This window comes from Anser anser (genome assembly GCF_964211835.1).
Source record: "Anser anser genome assembly, chromosome: 23".
In the NCBI taxonomy this organism is placed as follows: Eukaryota; Metazoa; Chordata; class Aves; order Anseriformes; family Anatidae; genus Anser; species Anser anser.
Window position 1 is genome coordinate 4,715,269 of NC_139744.1, and position 19,496 is coordinate 4,734,764.

The 19,496-nt window shown below is 53.5% G+C and overlaps 4 protein-coding genes across 6 annotated transcripts in view; 2 read left to right on the forward strand and 2 right to left on the reverse strand.

Annotated features, from left to right (window-relative positions):
• LOC310885820 (M1-specific T cell receptor alpha chain-like) overlaps positions 1-19,496 on the reverse strand; it is a 373,370-nt gene that overhangs the window by 226,623 nt on the left and 127,251 nt on the right. The gene's annotated exons all lie outside the window — the stretch shown is intronic.
• Positions 3,537-3,916, forward strand: LOC310885869 (feather keratin Cos2-3-like; the record flags this gene model as incomplete). Its single annotated transcript, XM_083809671.1, has 1 exon — positions 3,537-3,916. One exon carries the CDS (start codon positions 3,537-3,539, stop codon positions 3,840-3,842), a length of 306 nt encoding a protein of 101 aa, XP_083665797.1. The 3' UTR covers positions 3,843-3,916.
• Positions 4,355-19,496, reverse strand: part of LOC310885818 (uncharacterized protein) — a 48,528-nt gene continuing 33,386 nt past the window's right edge. The window contains exons 1-2 of one of the 2 annotated variants that reach the window (XM_083809626.1): positions 6,223-7,918; positions 4,355-5,538 (exon numbers count right to left, since the gene is read on the reverse strand). In XM_083809626.1, the coding sequence (XP_083665752.1) occupies positions 6,398-7,720 (1,323 nt within the window). In that variant the 5' untranslated portion in view covers positions 7,721-7,918 and the 3' untranslated portion in view covers positions 4,355-5,538; positions 6,223-6,397. Of the gene's footprint in view, positions 5,539-6,222; positions 7,919-19,496 lie in introns of those variants that run through there. The other variant, XM_083809625.1, reaches the window with a different exon arrangement.
• On the forward strand, positions 16,532-18,262 carry LOC310885853 (feather keratin Cos2-3-like; the record flags this gene model as incomplete). Its single annotated transcript, XM_083809656.1, has 2 exons — positions 16,532-17,560; positions 17,936-18,262. Exons 1-2 carry the CDS (start codon positions 17,462-17,464, stop codon positions 18,260-18,262), a joined length of 426 nt encoding a protein of 141 aa, XP_083665782.1. The 5' UTR covers positions 16,532-17,461.

The following is a 19,496-nucleotide window of genomic DNA, read 5'->3' on the forward strand; positions in this document are numbered from 1 at the left end:
TGCTGTTTAATTCCCTTACCCAAGTCTGTCAGCTTACCGACTTTTTAGCAGTACCTCACCAGGCTTTGAGTCCATACATACCTATCAACAATGCATGTAAGAATGCTAGGCATCTGCAAAGGAAAAATGCAGATGCTCATTCATCCCTGTACACTCGTTGCCCCTGACATCTTTCAGACCATCTCCTGTATTGGTCTGCAGCCCCTGCTCTCCCTACAGAAAACACTTGCAGTTCTTCCAGGGAGGCAGGACTCCAATTTCCCCCCTCCGGAAATAATGGGATGCCATCTTGCCCCTAGCTTGCCCTCCTGAAAGTCACATCTCACCAAAGTCTGACAGTGCCATCAAGGCTGCCAGAAAAAGCAGGACCATGTCACGCTCTCGCCTTCACAGGGTGCCCACGGAGTGCCCGGAAAGAGGGAGCTCAAGCTTGCGAGTTCACTTCCCCCTCTGCCAGCTCAAAGCAGCCTCTGAAGCTCAGCACAGAGGGCGGAGCAAAGCTCTCCCCCTGCTGCTCCTTGGGGCATACCTCTGCCACAGCAAGGCTCTCAAGAGAGGAATGGGCCAGTGGTTAAAGCAGTCAGAAAGGAATCCAGCCAATCTTTGCTGTGACCCAGGTTCCCCATTGCCAGTCACAGGTTTTCCAGCACCGCGAGCTTCACACTTGTGCCGTTAGCTCACAGCTGCAGGCCTGTGAAGGCCAGGACATTTCACTTGGTCAGCGGTAAGGCAAAAGGACACCAACATGGCCACTGTGTGCTTCCCTCTTTTTGCCCCTTCTGGCAGGTGGGCAGCCCCAGCAAGGGGCAAGTGTCCCCAGTGGTTTCCCGCTGCCATCCTGAACCCAGCCAGACAGAGGCCTGCACCCAGCTCTGCTGTCAATGGAGATGGGATTGCCTCCCCCCCCTCCACCCATCCCCCTCAGGAGAGCCACACTCTCCCTCTGGCAGGGAAGGACGCCCCACCACAGCCCTCTGCTCAGCAGTCAGCACCTCTGCACACACAGACAGGAGTGAATCCTGCTCCAAGGGCACACGTTCAACGGCGCTGACTAGTGCAGCAAACTCCTCAACGCCTCAGTCCTTTGGCAAGATCCAAGGTTCCAAAAGGTGTCACTAGAGGCAGTGTCCAGCACAGACATTTGTGGCATTGCCAGGACGTCATCTCAGCGCCAGAGGTGCTGGATTTGGGCTTGGGACAAAGCCTGTACAACAAGCTCCTGAAACAAGACCTCTGCAGAAAACGGAGGAAACCCAGCGTGGCTGTTCGGATGCTCCCTCGGGCCCGTGCTGTTTAACTCCGGGCCCTGCAAGGGGACTTCCAAGCACCGGCAGCGCCCCCACGTGGCTCCGGCTGTGGCTGTGCCCCCGCCTCGCCCCCGCCCCACCTGCCCGGCCCCACGCACTGCGGGGCACCCCCTGACCCCCCCAGCTCCGCAGGCCGTTGGCTGCCTTTGCTGCAAGGGCGCGCTGCTGGCTCGTGTGTGGCTGGGTGCCTCCTGCACCCAAAACCCTTTCCTGAGGCTCTGCTTCCTCGGCAGCCAGCCCCCACCCCGCATTACTCTGGGGGTGCTTCCTGCCCAAGAGGAAAATCCTTTTCTTTGCTCCTTTGCACCATCCTGAGGCTCTGGTCAGCCCCCTTCTCCAGCCTTCCTGCATTCTCCGAAGCCCCCTTGTGACCTACGCTGTCACCACCTGTGTGCCCCGGTTGGGGACCATGCACAAACTTATCAGGGCCCTGGGAAGGCCTCCCAGGAACTATGAACATGGTGTTTGATTGTCAGCCATGCTGAAGCACTCCAAATGCTGAGCATCTATCTGGCGCAAGCGGGGGATCAGTTTACTCTTGGCACTGTGTGATCCCTTTGCTGTGAAATCCCACACAGGGAGGAGCGACAGCTGCCCCTGTGCCTTCAGGAGAACCAGCCTGACGTGGGCTGGATGGGAATCTGTGCCCTCTGCGATGCATTTCTGAGACAATGCTGGCAGGCCTTTATAGACAGGTGTGAGGAGATGGGCCTGGCTCCGGCACTGACTCCCAGGAGGACCTGGCAGTGTCCAGGGGTGGAAATCCCTCATGATAAAGGGGAAACAAGGACACACGCATGTGCTCATCTATACCTGCATGGAGTCATGCACAAATCTGTGCACCCACGTGCGTTCACACTAAGCCATCTGCACACAAGTTTTCACAAGACAAGAGCAGATGTGTGAACACAAGCAAGCAGGCCCTAAGGTGAGTGCACAAGGTGAGCCTGTGAGGAGAGGTGCTATATTCTGGAATGGTGGAATTGAGGATCCTGAGCACAGCGAGGAGGAAGCACAACAGACTTGATGCCCTGGACTTCTGGAGAGCAGACTTTGGCCTCCTCAGACCTCTGCTTGGAAGTGTACCATGATACAAAGCCCTGACGGGGAGATGGGCCCAAGAAGGCTGGTTAATATTCAAGGATCACCTCCTCCAAGCTCAGGAGCGATGCATCCCAACAAAGACAGAGTCAGGCAAAATGCCAGGAGACCTGCGTGGATGAACATGGAGCAACTGGCTAAACTCAAACATGACAGAGAAGGCCATAGAGGGTGGGAGCAAGGACAGGTAACATGGAAAGAATACAGAGACATTGTCTGATGAGTAAGTTAGGAGAGCTAAATCTGCTCTAATTAGATTAGAGAGCTTATCTCTGCTCTGCTTCACTGAGACCCCACCTGGAGTGCTGTGTTCAGCTTTGGGGCCCCCAGCATGAGAAAGATATAGACCCGTTAGAGTGGGTCCAGAGGAGAGCCATGAAGATGATCAGAGGGGACCCGTCCAGCACTTCCGGTGAGTCTTCTGCCCTCACTGATGCATTCCTGCCCTAGAAATCCTTGGACATTTCATCCCAGCACTTTAAAGAAACCATTGCTGTGGAATGGCCATGGCCTAGATCTGGAAATGAAAAGGCAGCAGTGCAGGAAACCAACACACAGACCATAACATCTGTTGGAACGGTTTGCATTCAAGATGAGCTTGTCAGAAAATTGTTACCTCTGCCAAGGTTGCCCCTGGGCCTGCGGCAATGAAGTACCAGTATAAAAGGCAGCCCAGCTCCCTGCTCTCTCATCCAATTCTCTCGCCTCATCCTCCTCGGGAACCAGGTGTGTCTGAAGCCCTCTCTCCTCCTCTTCTGAACTAGAAGGGATCTTGCATCAATAGACATCACATCTGATGGTGGTTCAGTGCTATGCTGGGTCTTGGAGTTCTTTGCCATGGGAGAGGGGTGGAGGGAGACATTCTGTGTAGAGAGAGGCTGGGACATGGTGCTGAGGCAGCTTTTTGGATTACGTGCTACGGGATTGTCTCATTGGTTCAGGCTGCTCTTTGAAGGGCCCTGTCAGGACAAAGCAATGAGGACCATGAGCCTCCTGGCACAGCCTCCACATCCACCCTCAACAGTTGTCTTGGCTCCTTTGTTTTGGGTAACAGGGCTGCTCCTCACCTACCCACGCGCTCTGCTTCCTCTCTGCCCTCTCTCCCAGGTGCATCTCTAGCCCCCAGACATGTCCTGCTACAACCAGTGCCTGCCATGCCGGCCCTGTGGCCCGACCCCACTGGCCAGCAGCTGCAATGAGCCCTGCGTCAGGCAGTGCCAGAACTCCACCGTCGTCATTGAGCCCTCTCCTGTGGTGGTGACCCTGCCCGGACCCATCCTCAGCTCCTTCCCGCAGAACACCGTTGTGGGATCCTCCACCTCCACTGCCGTTGGCAGCATCCTCAGCTGTGACGGAGTCCCCATCACCTCTGGCTGCTGTGACCTCTCGGGCATTTCCAGCCGCTACTGTGGCAGAAGGTGCCTGCCCTGCTAAAGCCACTGGCCATGGCCCTGGGGTTCCAGCACGACCATGGTGCTGGACAATAGAAGGAGGAATCTTCAGGCCATTGCTTGCAGAATGACTGACTTTCCTCACCAGAGGAGGTAACATTGGCAGGAGCCAGACCAGAGGCTACCCCGAGATTTCTCAAAACATGGCCCATGTCTCTCTTTCCATCCCTCCACCTACCTCCTTCTCTCCCTTTTCTTTGTGTTCTTCTTCTCCCATGGGCTGTGGGGCTCCTCAGAGACCGCCCTCCCACTGCGGTAACAGCAGACACATGCCCTGCATGATCTGCACCATGGGCAAGGGATGCTGTCTCTCAGTAGGCCCTGGTGATCCCTGCACTGAGGGGCCTCTGCTCAGAGTGACCTGCTTTTCCTCTGTACACTCATTAAAGATTTCTGCATCCCAGCCTTGGCTGTAGATGTTATTTTCCCTCCGTGTATGCCCTCTTGAGCTGCCCAGGGAGAATGGTTTTGCCCTTGCTGGGTACAAGATGGGTGTTTAAGGAGCCTCTTCCCCACCCCCAGAAGAATGGGAGGTTGCGACACGCTGCAGAGAGTTCTCTCTTGGGCACTGCCCCTTGCAGCTGCAGAAGACGTCCCTGGCTTTCACAGAGCAAGGGGCAATCTACCCTTGCCTTGCAGCGTCTCTGCCCACAGCTCCCCCTGTCCTGCAAACAGAGAGCACAACCTCTGCTGTCCTCACGGGAAAAGCTACGAGTCTGTGGGAGGCTGTGGAGGCTGGGCACCGTGCAGGCTCTTAGGAATGGGCTTCCTCTTGCTCAGGACAGTGCTGTGCTGGGTAAGCAGGTGGGGACAGAAGACGGATGGCAGATGTGGGGAATGGGTGGAATAAGTGCAGGGATGCCCCACCGCTTCTACTCCACCTTCATCTCCCCTCTTTTGCCCCACCTCAGGGCTATGGCCAGCACACATGGGCATGTGTGGCAGGAACATGTGTCCCATGAGGCCCAACTGCCCCCAGCACAGCACTTGGCAGGGCCCAGGTGGTGGCACACATGCAGGGCTGACCCCCTTCACAAGTCAGCATTGGTGTTAGCCGTAATGGACCATACACGGCAATCTCCAGTCCCTGAGGACCCTGCACCCCCATGGGCTGGGTCAGTGCAAAGACAGCAAGCAGTTTGCATACCCCCACGCTGCTCTGTGCTGCCCACTTGCCCCCAGGCATGCAGCAGCTTTCCTCAGGCCCAGGACCTGCACTCACAGGGACTTCCTCACATTCCTTTCCACTTTTCCTGACCGTTTGTTTTGCTCCTGCTCAAGCAAGAGGTTGTTTCTCTGTTTCTTCTTTCCGTTATGTAGAGGCTATCTTCAGGATGTTTGCAGCGCTCTGGTGCCCAGCTGCACTTCAAGGATGCCCATTGTTTCCAGGCCCAGTTCGACTGCTGGCAGACATTTTTCCTGTCATTGCTTTGCAGCCCCCTGATGTCTGCAGTTTCTCATTAGAGCCTGGTTACCTCTGTAACAGCTCCCATCAGCAGGGCACGCTGTCCCTGCTCGATTACAGAGCTGTTTCCTTAGAGATCCACGTATGGCCCTGCTTGGTACAGCCTTGTCATGTCCAGAAGGAATCAACCATGCAGGCAAGAGAGAAGAGCCAAAGGTGTGCTGGGGTAGACCCTTTGTCTTTCCTGGTGTCAGAGGAATGGAATCAGCCACAGCTGCAAGAGAACGTAACCAGTTTAGCCCAGGTGAAGGAATGGCACTGCCAGGGCTAAGGTGTGGGGTAGACCACAGGAAAGAGACCCAGGCAGAGCTCTGACAAACATTTCTGGTTTGTTGGGATGGCCCATGGCCCTGGAAGGGCTTGGCCTGTGTTGCAACTCAATACAGGACTGGTAGTTCCTGGAGACATTGGTTTGTTAATTGCCCTACTGTTTATTGCCTACCTTCAATGCCCCAGGAGACAGTATGTCAACCTTGGGTGAAGTTCTGGGCACGTGTCATTGGCAAATGGATAAAACTGTGGGTGGGATCTGCTTCTGTGTTTGCACAAGGCAGCTTAGCTTGGATGAGACACCCACTAAGCTGAGCAGTCCCCTTTGCTGTGAAATCCCTCATGTGGAGCTGCCCCTTTGCCTTCAGGAGAACCAGCCTGACGTGGGCTGGATGGGAATCTGTGCCCCCTGTGATGCATTTCTGAGACAATGCTGGCAGGCCTTTATAGACAGGTGTGAGGAGATGGGCCTGGCTCCGGCACTGACTCCCAGGAGGACCTGGCAGTGTTCAGGGGTGGAAATCCCTCACTGACAGGCACTATCAGGAGCCTCACAGCAGTCTGCTTCTCCTATACATCCCAAGGTGGTCGATGGACAGCCACGCTGAGGCACTCCAAACACTGTTACCTTGAATTAAACCAGGAACCCAAACTGTCCTGATACGGTCCTTGTTGGGGCCTGAAGTAGGCAGTACCAGAGGGTGATTGTTGCAGCGTGAGGAAAAGGAGGGCTCAGGAGAAAGGAGCTGTGTTTCAGTGCCTCTTCCCTGGACACATCTCTGCCAGGCTGGTGCCATCTCCGTTCAGCTACACCCAGGCTCCAGACCCTCAGCAGAACTGGAGTGCCTTGGAGGGGCCGGGCTGGCGGGGGAACCCCCGGGGCTGCGGGGCGAGGTGGTCCCGGCGGGCGGAGCGGCAGCGCCCCCTGGGGGCTGTGCCCCTGCCTCGCCCCCGCCACACACGCCCGGCCCCGCCCGCCACGGTTCCTGCCCGGCCGCAGCCCCGGCTCCTCTCCCCGTGGCTCTCAGGGCGCAGTAATACACCGCCGCGTCCCGAAGCCGGGGCTGGGCGAGCCACAGGGCGCTGGACCGGCGGTCTGCTGCCACCGATAGCCGCCCTGCCGGGTCCGTCACATCTTTGGACCCACTATAAGCCCACACGAGGAGTGCGGGTCCTCGGCCCGGGAACTGACGGTACCAATAGATGGTATCATATGACTGGATGTTGGGGTGTGAGCAGGTGATGTTGATGCCGGTGCCATCCCTGGTCTCTGCCCGTGGCTCCTGCTGCACCTGGGCTCTGCCTGCAGCCACTGCCAAGAAGAAAAGGAGGAGAAAACTCAGAAAATGGCTTTTTTTTGCACTGAAAGTATCACGCAAGGGGAGAGGAGAGAAGAAAACGGTTGACAGCTGATGGGGGCATTTTCTCAGAAGAAAGCACACAAAGGCATTTCTCCGGGAATGGTTATTTGGGGACCAGGTCGGAGCAGGGCTGTTTGGAAGGAGGGTCCGAGCCGAGCCAGGAGGAGAAGGGAAGCAGGCAGGAACGAGTGGGGGTGTGCCGAAAGGAGAGGAGGAAGGCAGGGAGCAAGGCAAGGTGGGAGGGAACGGCCGGCTGAGCTCGCTGGAGGCAGACGGGACGGCTGCAGAGGGAGGACAGAGGGGAGCGAGGTCCGTGAGAAGCCGGCGGGCCAGCAGCGAGGGCAGCCCCGGCCCCCCGCAGCCCCCGTCCCGGCCCCGCCGCCGGCAGCCCCGCGCACCCAGGAGCACCGCGGCCAGCCCCGCCAGCCCTGCGGCCCGGCCCTGCCGCATCCCGCCGCTCCGCCGCCCGCGCCGCGCTGCCCCCGCCAGCCCCGGCTCTGCTCCGCCCGCGGCGCCTCCTCCCCGCCGCCGCCGCCCGGCGCCGCCAGCTCCGCCCCGGGGCCGCTCGGGGGCTGGCCCGGGCTGCGAGTGCTGGGCGCCTGGGGGCGGGCAGGGCTTGGGCTGCTGCCAGCGGGGCTCTGCCCGTCCTGCAGCCCAGCCCGGGACGCGGAGGTGTGCGGGGAAAGGCTGAGGCAGCTCCTTCGGCACGGGAGAGGAGAGGGGATAGGAGAGGGAGTGGGAGACTTGGTGCATGGAGCAGGGCATCACAGCCCTGGGGAAGATGGACACCACTTTGTTGAGGGAGACATTGGCAATGGATTGGGTTTAGAGGAGGGAATGTAGCCCCCGGCATGATACAAGTGCAGCCAAGTGAGAGTGAGCAGAGAGTGTCTTGTGTCTCCTCAGATGTCTACATTGAGAAGGAGACCAGGAACACCCTGCAGGAGCTCAAGGAGGACAGGAAAACTGGTGGTGCTGTTGTAGTCAAGTAGCACAGCAGTCCAGAAGCTCTCTGCAGAAGCCAGCTGCATGAGAGATAGCGAATCCCAGAAGAAGCTGTGATTGTGTAGGGCCAGAGCAGGGCAAACGAAGGGTGAGCGCCACTTGTGCCAATGAGGGGAGCAGGAGCTCAGACCACAGGCCTCCCACCAGACTGGAGTACTGCAGTGGGTGGCAGATGCACTCAGCTTGGTCATAGGTCATGAGTGCGAAGAGGACATCCCTGTTTAGGCCCACTAGTGGAGGCAGAGGAGCGAGAGCACACAGCTGGAAAAGTAAATTGTCCTATCTGCAGAGAAGGCATCTAAAAGCATAAGAGGCATCCTGACCAAGACGTGTGTCCTGGTTCCAGTTAGGACAGAGTTAATTTTCCTCCTAGTAGCTGGCAGGGTGCTATGTTTTGGATTAGGATGAGAAGAGCGCTGATAACATGCTGATGTTTTAATTGTTGCAGAACAGTGTTTACACCAGGCCAAGGGCTTTTCGTCTTCTCGCTCTGTCCTGCCAGCGAGCAGGCTAGGGGTGCAGCAGGAGCTGGGAGGGGACAGACCCAGGACAGCTGACCCAAACTGGCCAAAGGGGTATTCCATACCATCTGACGTCATGCTAAACAATATATAGGGGTGGCTGGCCGGGGTGGGGGGGACGGCTGCTCGGGGATAGGCTGGGCATCGGTCAACGGGTCGTGAGCAATTGCATTGTGCATCACTTGTTTCGTACACATTACTATTATTAATACTATTATCATTATTATTATTATTGTTATTATTATTTCTCTGTCTTAATAAACTGTCTTTATCACAACTCACAGGCTTCACTTTCCCGTTTCTCTCCCCCATCCCAGAGAGGGAGGGGGAGGGGGAGGGAACGGCTGTGTGGTGTTTAGCTGCTGGCCGGGTTAAACCACAACAGTCCTTTTGGCGCCCAATGTGGGGCTCGAAGGGTTGAGATAACGACAGATTTGACCAGAGTGTGTTAAACTAAAATTGGTATAAGTATTGGACCTGCTTAATAGTTGCTAGTCACAATGTTGATTGCCTTAATCTCGTCTGCTGTGCCTGTTTCCCAAATTGAGTTTTATAGCACATTACTTTCTGTATGTGCTCCCTGTCGTGCTGTTTATCCTTTCCGGGCCCTGGTTTAAGATTGTTATGGTACTGTGCGGTGTAACAATGTCTTATGAAATGATGAGATTTCTGGTCATGACTCTAACCTGGTATTTGTACTCAGCACTGTCGTCGACTCTATACTTTGGAAACCATATCTCGGAAACTATCAGCAATTACACCTATTGCCTTTTTTTCATCAGGGAGCCAATCTGTGGAGGGGACAGGGGAAGACATTTTTCCCTACCTGTTCACTCTCCCTTTCTCCTTCACCACCCTCTTATCCTCTGAGCTAGTTACAGTGGTTCTCCAAGATGTTGAATATCCTTGGGATACTCAGACCAGCATGTTCTTGTTATGTCTCCTGAATGCGCTTCAGGTTTTGTTTAAGGTTAAACAATTACTTAGGAATCTCATCCAGAGATCTGTCTTGAGGTGGGATAGTTGCGAGTGGCAGGGAGTGTGGGAGGATATGGGCAGGTTTCTAGAGCAGTGGTCACCTCCAGTGTTTTGGACATTCACCCCTGAACAACTGCAAAATCCTAAAAAGCTGGCAGAATGCTTGAAAAAAAGGTGTCATGACTCTGGCAGTTCCAAAGTGACACAAATCACTGTAGCGTGCTGGGGTCTGGCTTGTGCCTATCGAGCTGCAATTGATGCTACTATCAACCTAGCTACAGACCCTGCAGCCACTCCAGCTCCCGCAGCCGCTCCAGCTCCTGCAGCTGCTCCAGTTCCAGCTCCCGCAGCCACTCCAGCCCCTGCAGCAGCTCCAGCTCCAGCAGCTGCTCCCACTCCTGTGGCTGGGTCAGAGAAGCGAGCTGTAGCAGTGCAAGTTGCCCCTGCAGAGGGTATTCCAAGCCCTGTGGCAGACCCTGTGGCTGGGTCAGAGAAGCGAGCTATAGCAGTGCAAGTTGCCCCTGCAGAGGGTATTCCAAGCCCTGTGGCAGACCCTGTGGCTGGGTCAGAGAAACGAGCTGTAGCAGTGCAAGTTGCCTCTGTAGACATGGTGAAAAAATGGTATAGAGACTCAGGTCGTTTAGAACGCAGACAGTCTTCTGCTAGGTCTGGGTATAGAGAAGACGAGGCTGGGCCATCAAATGTGCAGGAGGATGAAGATGAGGATGAGGATGTCGAAAAATCAACAGTAACTACCCGGACTCTATACCAGCGTGAGCTACGAGATGTGCGAAAAGATTTTGGTCGCTGTATAGGTGAGCAGCTTGTCACCTGGCTGCTCCGGTGCTGGGACACCAGAGCCAATTGTGTGGAATTAGAGGGCAGGGAGGCCAGGCAGCTGGGATCCCTTGCTAGGGACGCAGGCATTGACAAAGCAATTGGAGATGGAGCACGATCTCACAGCCTCTGGAGGCGTCTTCTGTCAGCTGTGAAGGAAAGGTATCCCTTCAAGGAGGAACTTGTATGTCTACCAGGCAAGTGGACCACCATGGAGAAGGGAATTCAGTACCTGAGGGAATTGGCCGTACGGAAAGTAATTTATAAGGACCTAGACGACGCACAAACATCCACAGATCCAGATGAAGTCCAGTGTACACGACCCATGTGGCGGAAGTTTGTACGGAGTGCACCATCATCATATGCCAGCTCATTGGCAATAATAACCTGGAAAGAGAATGAGGGACCCACAGTGGATGAAGTGGCTAAACAATTCCGGCAGTACAAAGAAAGTCTCTCCTCTTCCCTACAGGCCTACGTCTCGGCTGTGGAAAAACTCTCTGAAGAGTTCCACCAACTTAAAGAGAATTTATCTTCCCCTCCACCTGAACGAACCAGTGTCCACCAGCTAAAAGAGAACACTTTGGAGAAACTTTCTGAAGAGGTCCACCAACTTAAAGAGAGTTTATTTTCCTCCCCACCTGTACAAACCAGTGTCTCAGCTGTTAGGGGTAAATGTTCATCTGTGCAAGGAAGACAATATGGTGGGCACACACCCTGCGCCACCCTGTGGTTTTACCTACGTGACCATGGAGAGGACATGAGAAAATGGGATGGAAAATCTACTGCGACCCTAGAGGCACAGGTACGTGATTTGCAAAAGAAAACAATTGGGAAAAAGGGGTTCTCTGAAAAGTTTGCTGCTCCAACTTCCAGCAGGCAGTCCTTTAAACACAGAAACGAAGATTCTGACCAGGACTAGAGGGGCCCTGCCTCCAGCCAGGGGGAGGAAAGGGACAATCGAGTTTATTGGACTGTGTGGATTCGATGGCCTGGCACGTCAGATGCACAGAAGTATAAGGCTTTAGTAGACACCAGTGCACAATGTACTCTAATGCCATCAAGCTATAAAGGGCCAGAGCCCATCTGTATTTATGGTGTGACGGGGGGATCCCAGCAGTTAACTGTATTGGAGGCTGAAGTAAGTCTAACCGGTAATGAGTGGCAAAAGCACCGTATTGTGACTGGCCCAGATGCTCCGTGCATCCTTGGCATAGACTATCTTAGAAGAGGATATTTCAAGGACCCAAAAGGGTTCCGCTGGGCTTTTGGCATAGCTGCCTTAGAGACAGAGGACATTAAACAGTTGTCTACCTTTCCCGGTCTCTCAGAGGACCCTTCTGTTGTGGGGTTGCTGAGGGTTGAAGAACAGCAAGTGCCGATCGCTACCACAACTGTGCACCAGCGGCAATATCGCACCAACCGAGACTCCCTGATTCCCATCCATAAGCTAATTTGTCAACTGGAGAGCCAAGGAGTGATCAGCAAGACTCATTCACCTTTTAATAGTCCCATATGGCCAGTGCGAAAGTCTAATGGTGAGTGGAGACTAACAGTGGACTATCAAGGCCTGAACGAAGTCACGCCACCACCGAGTGCTGCAGTGCCGGACATGCTAGAACTCCAGTATGAACTGGAATCAAAGGCAGCCAAGTGGTATGCCACAATTGATATCGCTAATGCATTTTTCTCCATCCCTCTAGCAGCAGAGTGCAGGCCACAGTTTGCTTTCACTTGGAGGGGAGTCCAATATACTTGGAATTGGCTGCCCCAGGGGTGGAAACACAGCCCTACCATTTGCCATGGACTGATCCAGTCTGCGCTGGAGCAGGGGGAAGCTCCTGAACACCTGCAGTACATCGATGACATCATTGTGTGGGGTGACACTGCAGAGGAAGTTTTCGAGAAAGGGAAGAAAATAGTCCAAATCCTTCTGAAGGCCGGTTTTGCCATAAACCAAAATAAAGTTAAAGGACCTGCACGAGAGATCCAGTTTTTAGGAATAAAATGGCAAGATGGACGTCGTCAAATCGCAATGGATGTGATCAACAAAATAACAGCTATGTCTCCACCAACTAGCAAAAAAGAATCACAAACTTTCCTAGATGTCGTGGGGTTTTGGAGAATGCATATTCCAAATTACAGTCTGATTGTAAACCCGCTCTACCAAGTAACCCGTAAGAAGAATGCTTTTGAATGGGGCCCTGAGCAACGACAAGCCTTTGGACAAATTAAGCAGGAAATAGTTCATGCAGTAGCCCTTGGGCCAGTCCGAACAGGACCAGATGTAAAGAATGTGCTCTACACCGCAGCCGGGGAGAATGGTCCCACCTGGAGCCTCTGGCAGAAAGAACCTGGGGAAACTCGAGGTCGACCCCTGGGGTTTTGGAGTCGGGGATACAGAGGATCTCAGGCCCACTATACTCCAACTGAAAAGGAGATATTGGCAGCATATGAAGGAGTTCGATCTGCTTTGGAAGTGATTGGTACTGAAGCGCAGCTCCTCCTGGCAACCCGACTGCCGGTACTAGGCTGGATGTTCAAAGGAAGGGTCCCCTCTACACATCATGCAACTGATGCTACATGGAGCAAGTGGGTTGCACTGATTACTCAGCGGGCTCGAATAGGAAACCCCAGTCGTCCAGGAATCTTGGAAGTGATTATGGACTGGCCAGAAGGCAAACACTTTGGGATATCATCAGAGGAGGAGGTGGTCCGTGCTGAAGAAGCCCCACTGTACAACAAGCTACCAGAAAATGAGAAGAAATATGCCCTGTTCACTGATGGGTCCTGTTGTATTGTGGGAAAGCATCGGAGATGGAAAGCTGCTGTATGGAGTCCTACACGACGAGTTGCAGAAGCTGCTGAGGGAGAAGGTGAATCGAGTCAGTTTGCAGAAGTGAAAACCATTCAGCTGGCTTTAGATATTGCTGAACGAGAAAAGTGGCCAGTTCTCTATCTCTATACTGATTCATGGATGGTAGCAAATGCCCTGTGGGGGTGGTTACAGCAATGGAAGCAGAACAACTGGCAGCGCAGGGGCAAACCCATCTGGGCTGCTGCATTGTGGCAAGATACTGCTGCCCGGGTAGAGAACCTGGTTGTAAAGGTACGCCATGTAGATGCTCATGTGCCCAAGAATCGGGCTACTGAAGAACATCGAAACAATCAGCAGGTGGATCAGGCTGCTAAGATTGAAGTGGCTCAGGTGAACCTGGACTGGCAACATAAATGTGAATTATTTATAGCCCGATGGGCCCATGACACCTCAGGCCATCAAGGTAGAGATGCAACATACAGATGGGCTCATAATCGAGGGGTGGACCTGACCATGGACACTATAGCACAGGTTATTCATGATTGTGAAACATGTGCTGCAATCAAGCAAGCCAAACGGTCAAAGCCTCTTTGGTATGGAGGACGATGGCTGAAATATAAATATGGAGAGGCCTGGCAGATTGATTACATCACACTTCCTCAAACCCGCAACGGCAAGCGCCATGTACTTACAATGGTGGAAGCAACCATCGGATGGCTGGAAACATATCCTGTGCCCCATGCCTCCGCCCGGAACACTATCCTGGGCCTTGGAAAGCAAGTCCTATGGTGACATGGCACCCCAGAGAGGATTGAGTCAGACAATGGGACTCATTTCCGAAACAACCTTATAGACACTTGGGCCAAAGAACATGGTATTGAGTGGGTGTATTACATCCCCTATCATGCACCAGCCTCTGGGAAAGTTGAACGATACAATGGACTGTTAAAGACTACACTGAAAGCAATGGGTGCTGGGACATTCAAAAATTGGGATACACATTTGGCAAAGGCCACCTGGTAAGTCAATACTAGGGGATCTGCCAACCGAGCTGGACCTGCCCAATCAAACCTGTTACGCACTGTAGAAGGGGATAAAGTTCCTGTAGTGCAAGTAAGAAACATGCTGGGTAAAACAGTCTGGGCTACTCCTGCCTCAGGAAAAGGCAAACCCATTCGTGGAATTGCTTTTACTCAGGGACCTGGATGCACTTGGTGGGTAATGCAAAAGAATGGGGAAGTCTGGTGTGTACCTCAAGGGGATTTAATACTGGGTGAGAATAGCTCATGAGTTGAATTGTAGTATGTTAATTATTATATAATACTGTATGTCATCACTACCATGATTGCTATATATCATAGATGAAAATGGTTATTAATTACAAGGTGTTGGAAAGAGTGTAGCCTGAGCATGACATAAATGGTATGGAATAAGGGGTGGATATCTGTCCTGGTTCCAGTTAGGACAGAGTTAATTTTCCTCCTAGTAGCTGGCAGGGTGCTATGTTTTGGATTAGGATGAGAAGAGCGCTGATAACATGCTGATGTTTTAATTGTTGCAGAACAGTGTTTACACCAGGCCAAGGGCTTTTCGTCTTCTCACTCTGTCCTGCCAGCGAGCAGGCTAGGGGTGCAGCAGGAGCTGGGAGGGGACAGACCCAGGACAGCTGACCCAAACTGGCCAAAGGGGTATTCCATACCATCTGACGTCATGCTAAACAATATATAGGGGTGGCTGGCCGGGGTGGGGGGGACGGCTGCTCGGGGATAGGCTGGGCATCGGTCAACGGGTCGTGAGCAATTGCATTGTGCATCACTTGTTTCGTACACATTACTATTATTAATACTATTATCATTATTATTATTATTGTTATTATTATTTCTCTGTCTTAATAAACTGTCTTTATCACAACTCACAGGCTTCACTTTCCCGTTTCTCTCCCCCATCCCAGAGAGGGAGGGGGGAGGGTGAGTGAACGGCTGTGTGGTGTTTAGCTGCCGGCCGGGTTAAACCACAACAACGTGCCATATGTCAGTTAATGGGAGGTTTCCAAAGATAAACTACAGGGAAGGATGGAAGGGCTGGTTGGGCTCCACCATCACGAGTGTATTCCCAGTCTGGATCAAGAGGTAGATGGCTGAGTCCAGAATGAAGAGCAGTAGCTCTCAGCTCTCAGACAAACCCATCAGCAACAAAAGAAACCACTCTGTAGACCTTCCCCTCACCCCTGTGGGAAGATACCAGGGGCAGGAGGAAGGAGGAGATGGAGTTGCTGCTCAGGACTCATGGTCTTCCACCACTCGATATCTTCTGGACGAACAACACAGCAGGGCCTCAGCAAGCCAGGATGTTCCTTCAGAGACAGGAGAAAGTGAGATCAGAACCCTGGAGTTCAGGAGAGCAGCATTAGCTTTCTTCACTGTGTGCACACATACCTGTCTGTGTGTGCCCAAATATACTTCAGTATGCATCCAGGAGTGTCTGTGAGTGCACCCATGAGTTCATGCATCTTTTTACATGAGCAGCAGTGTGCATGAGTGCTGTTCCCTCCACCCACTTTTGATGTCATGAATGATATCGGTATGTGATCAAGGGTCACAGTGGGAATTAACAGGAAACAGTGATCTGTCAACAGCATCCCTCCAAGGCTGAGATGTGGTGACTGTGCATGTTGCCCCAGGCTTCCTGAGCAGTCCGAATGAGAGGTCATCTGAGAAACCCTCCAGAGGATCACAGGCTGCACCTCCAGCACGCACGTAGTCCAACCCTGTGTTCAGAGCGGGTCTCATCAGATCAGGTTGCTCAGGATCAAGTCCAGGCAAAGTCTGAACTCTTCCAAGGATGGAGCTCCCATAGCATCTCTGGCAATCTGCTCCAGGCCTTGACCGCCTTCAGGGTAAATAGGACCCATGTTCCTCTGGTTCAATGCCACTTCTGCCCAAGGTTTCAGCCCCTGCATGACTCAGCTCCAGGCCCATGAGTCACAGAAGTATGTGTGGCATTGGTTTCCCCATGGGGGACCCCTGTCCCACCCCAGACACCACTGACACCACACCAGCAGCAGATCTACGTAGGGCTGGGCCTGCTCGAAGAGGGCAGGATTTCTCAGCCTGTCTCCCTGTACATAAAGCTAACACCATCCTTTTGAACTCTCTAGCCATGGGGAGTGCAGCTGTGTCCTGGCCTGGAGAAGCAGGGAGGGGTGACTCCTCTGAGGACTTGGAGAGAGTCCTGATGCTGTGCCAGCACTGCTCCACTATAGCCCCAATGTTGGTGTGATGGCAATGCTGTTCTAGCTCCAAGCGCAGAGCACAGCATTCTAGGGGCTGCTGTGGGGAATGTTAACTCTGTCCCAGGCAGCCCCAGTACAGGCAAGTGCCCACAAGAGAGGAACCTGTGCATGAACGTGACACAGTGTGCAGCAGAGATTCTGGACAGCATTTGGGCAAAGTACATGGTTTGATGTGGTAGAGAGGGGAGGTGGACTGGGAGCCTTGCAGAAGACACTGGAGCCAGGGCTCTTGACAAGACAACGTCAGCTTTCTTGGGCCTTGCACTTAAGGCCTGAGAATCCCATTTGTTAGCCTGAGTAGCAGTGGTAAGGGAAAGTGCTGGAGTGCCCCTACTGATCACTGGTGGGTGTCATGACAGAAATAAGCTTGCATCATGTAAGGAGGAGGTGTATGATTTTATTTATTTTTTAAAACAATAAATGAAAGGCATGAAGTTATGGGAGTGAAGAAGGAATTCTCTATGGACAGGATCTGCACTGTGTGTCTTGGGAAAACCCAGCCGGCTCTGTCCGATGCTGGTAGAAGGCAGGGTCACCTGCACATGAAAGGTTTACTTTCTCTCTACATTCATGTTCTTATTCCTTCTAACTAAAACAGACGTTGTCCTGTTGGGCCTTTCTTTTGGGATCCAGAAAGGGCCCTGCACAACCTCTCCCCCTATACAGACATCCCTGGATCAGAGCAGGAGGCAAAACAGGCCATCACGTTTTCCCTGAGGGCAGTGTCAGGAGGGGTAGGGTCACAGGGAGGAGCTGGGTCAGCTGTAGCCAAAAGGGCCCCAAAGAGCCCCTAGGGAGTCACCCAAGCTGACATCATTTGCCTTTCCTGGACTCTTCCAGCACGTGAGCTGAGTCTTCTGCCCACACTGATGTGTGTTGCCTGGAAATACTTGGGCCTCCCTACCTGCCACTCAGAAGTTGCCTTCTCTGGGGAAAGGGCATAAAGCAGGAAATAAAAAGCAGCATCACAGGAAGGCAACACACAGCCCGTATCATTAGGTGAGATGTTTTGCATGCACGAGTAGCTTGTCAGAAAATAGTCCCTGCTTCAAGGGATGCCTCTGAACATGGGGCAGCTAAGGCCCACTATAAAAGCCAGCCCATCTCCGTGCTCTCTCATCCACTTCTCTGGCCTTCTTCTCCTTGGGAACAAGGTGAGTGTGAAGCCTCTTCTCGTCACTCTCATTCCCCCACGGGAGGACTCAGTTCCATGGACCTTTCAGCTGCTCTCAGCTGTGTTCCATGCCAAATCTTGGGGCTGCTGGTTGTGGGAGAGTCAAGGGGTAGAAGGTTTGTCATGGAGGAAGACTGGGCCTTTAGTATGATGGCTCCTGGGCTGGAGCCTAGAGTGTAGCCAGGCTCTGGTGGTTCTTTTTGGGCTCTGGCAGGATGAGGCCAAGAAGCCCTGGCACATCCCTGCACAGCCTCCAGCTCACAGCACTGCCTGTGCCTTGGTTCCCTCAGGGTGTGGTGACAAGCTTTTCCTCATGCACGCCCATGTTCTGCTTCCTCCCTGCGCTCTCTCCCAGGTGCACCTCCTGCCCCCAGACATGTCCTGCTACGACCAGTGCCGGCCGTGCCAGCCCTGCGGCCCGACCCCGCTGGCCAGCAGCTGCAACGAGCCCTGCGTCAGGCAGTGCCAGAACTCCACCATCGTCATCCAGCCCTCTCCTGTGGTGGTGACCCTGCCCGGCCCCATCCTCAGCTCCTTCCCGCAGAACACCGTTGTGGGATCCTCCACCTCTGCTGCCGTTGGCAGCATCCTCAGCTGTGACGGAGTCCCCATCAACTCTGGCTGCTGTGACCTCTCCTGTATTACCAGCCGCTACTGTGGCAGCAGGTGCCGCCCCTGCTAAAGATGCCGGACAGTGCCCCAGACCAGGACCCCAGGAACTCAGAACATGCTGCTGGACAAAAATGGATAAAAGAACAAATTTGTGTTGTTGTATTAAGAGGACCTGACCATCTCTGGTTTGTCCTGTAAAGACAGACAGGAAGGGGCCAGCCTGGATTCTATGACAACATGGCCGAAGTATACCTATCCTGTTTTCCACACACTCTTTTTCTTTCTTTTCTTTCTTGCCCTCTGCTTTCTGTGAGGCCCCCAGAAACCAGCCTGGAGTGACCTGCTACCCTCTCTCCCCTTGTGGGCCAGGTAGATTGATGCCCTGTTGCAAATCTGCCATTGGAAAAGCCGAACAGATTTTTGTCTGCTCCTGCTGTGCTACGATCTCGGGGCCTCCTCTTGGAGTCACCTCATTTCCTTCCTGAGACTTGATAAACATTTGCAGCAACCCTGAGTGTGTCCCTGTGTGGTCTTTTCCTCTGCATACAGATGGCCAAGGAAGAAAACCATTCCTTAGTGGGGAATAGGTTGAGGGCACTGCCTTATGCCTCTAGGCACTGGAATGCAGGACATACTGCAGCAATTCATCTTTCAGGCACTGTCTGTTGAAGCTGAGGAAGACATCCCTTCTTCTTCCACAGCCAATGGACACCAGTCCTTGACTTGTGACGTCTCCGCCTAGACAAGTGCTGTTGACATTGGAGGCCCCAGCTCTTGGGGAAGAGTGTTCCTCTTGCTTTGGGTGGAGCTGTGCTGGGGATGGAGGCTCAGACAAAGATGATCCCAAAGGATTTCAGAAACCGGGAATGGTTAATTGTCTTGGGGATGGCCCTCTGTCTCTACTCCACTTTCACCTTTCCTCCACCACCTGGTCATGGGCATCATATCCGGGCATGGAGAGCAGGTAGAGCTTCCCTGTGCATCCCCATCACCCTTCAGCACAGCATCTGGCATGGCCCAGCTGTTGCCAAGATGTGCAGGGCTGAGGGGATCCACAAATTCGTACTGCTACCAGTCACATCAGGTCACACACTGGAGCCCCCAGTCCCTGTGAACCCAACTCCTTTTTATGAAGACAGGGCAAGGACAGGGACTGAAGCCCAAACATGCCCTCATGGCTGCTTGGTCTTGCTTTCTTTTCCCCAAGCATGGATCAGCTTTCATCAAGCCCTGGAACTCAGAGGCCCCATAGGTGGCACAACCCCACCATGCTCCAGAAAAGACATTCTGTGGGTGCAGATATC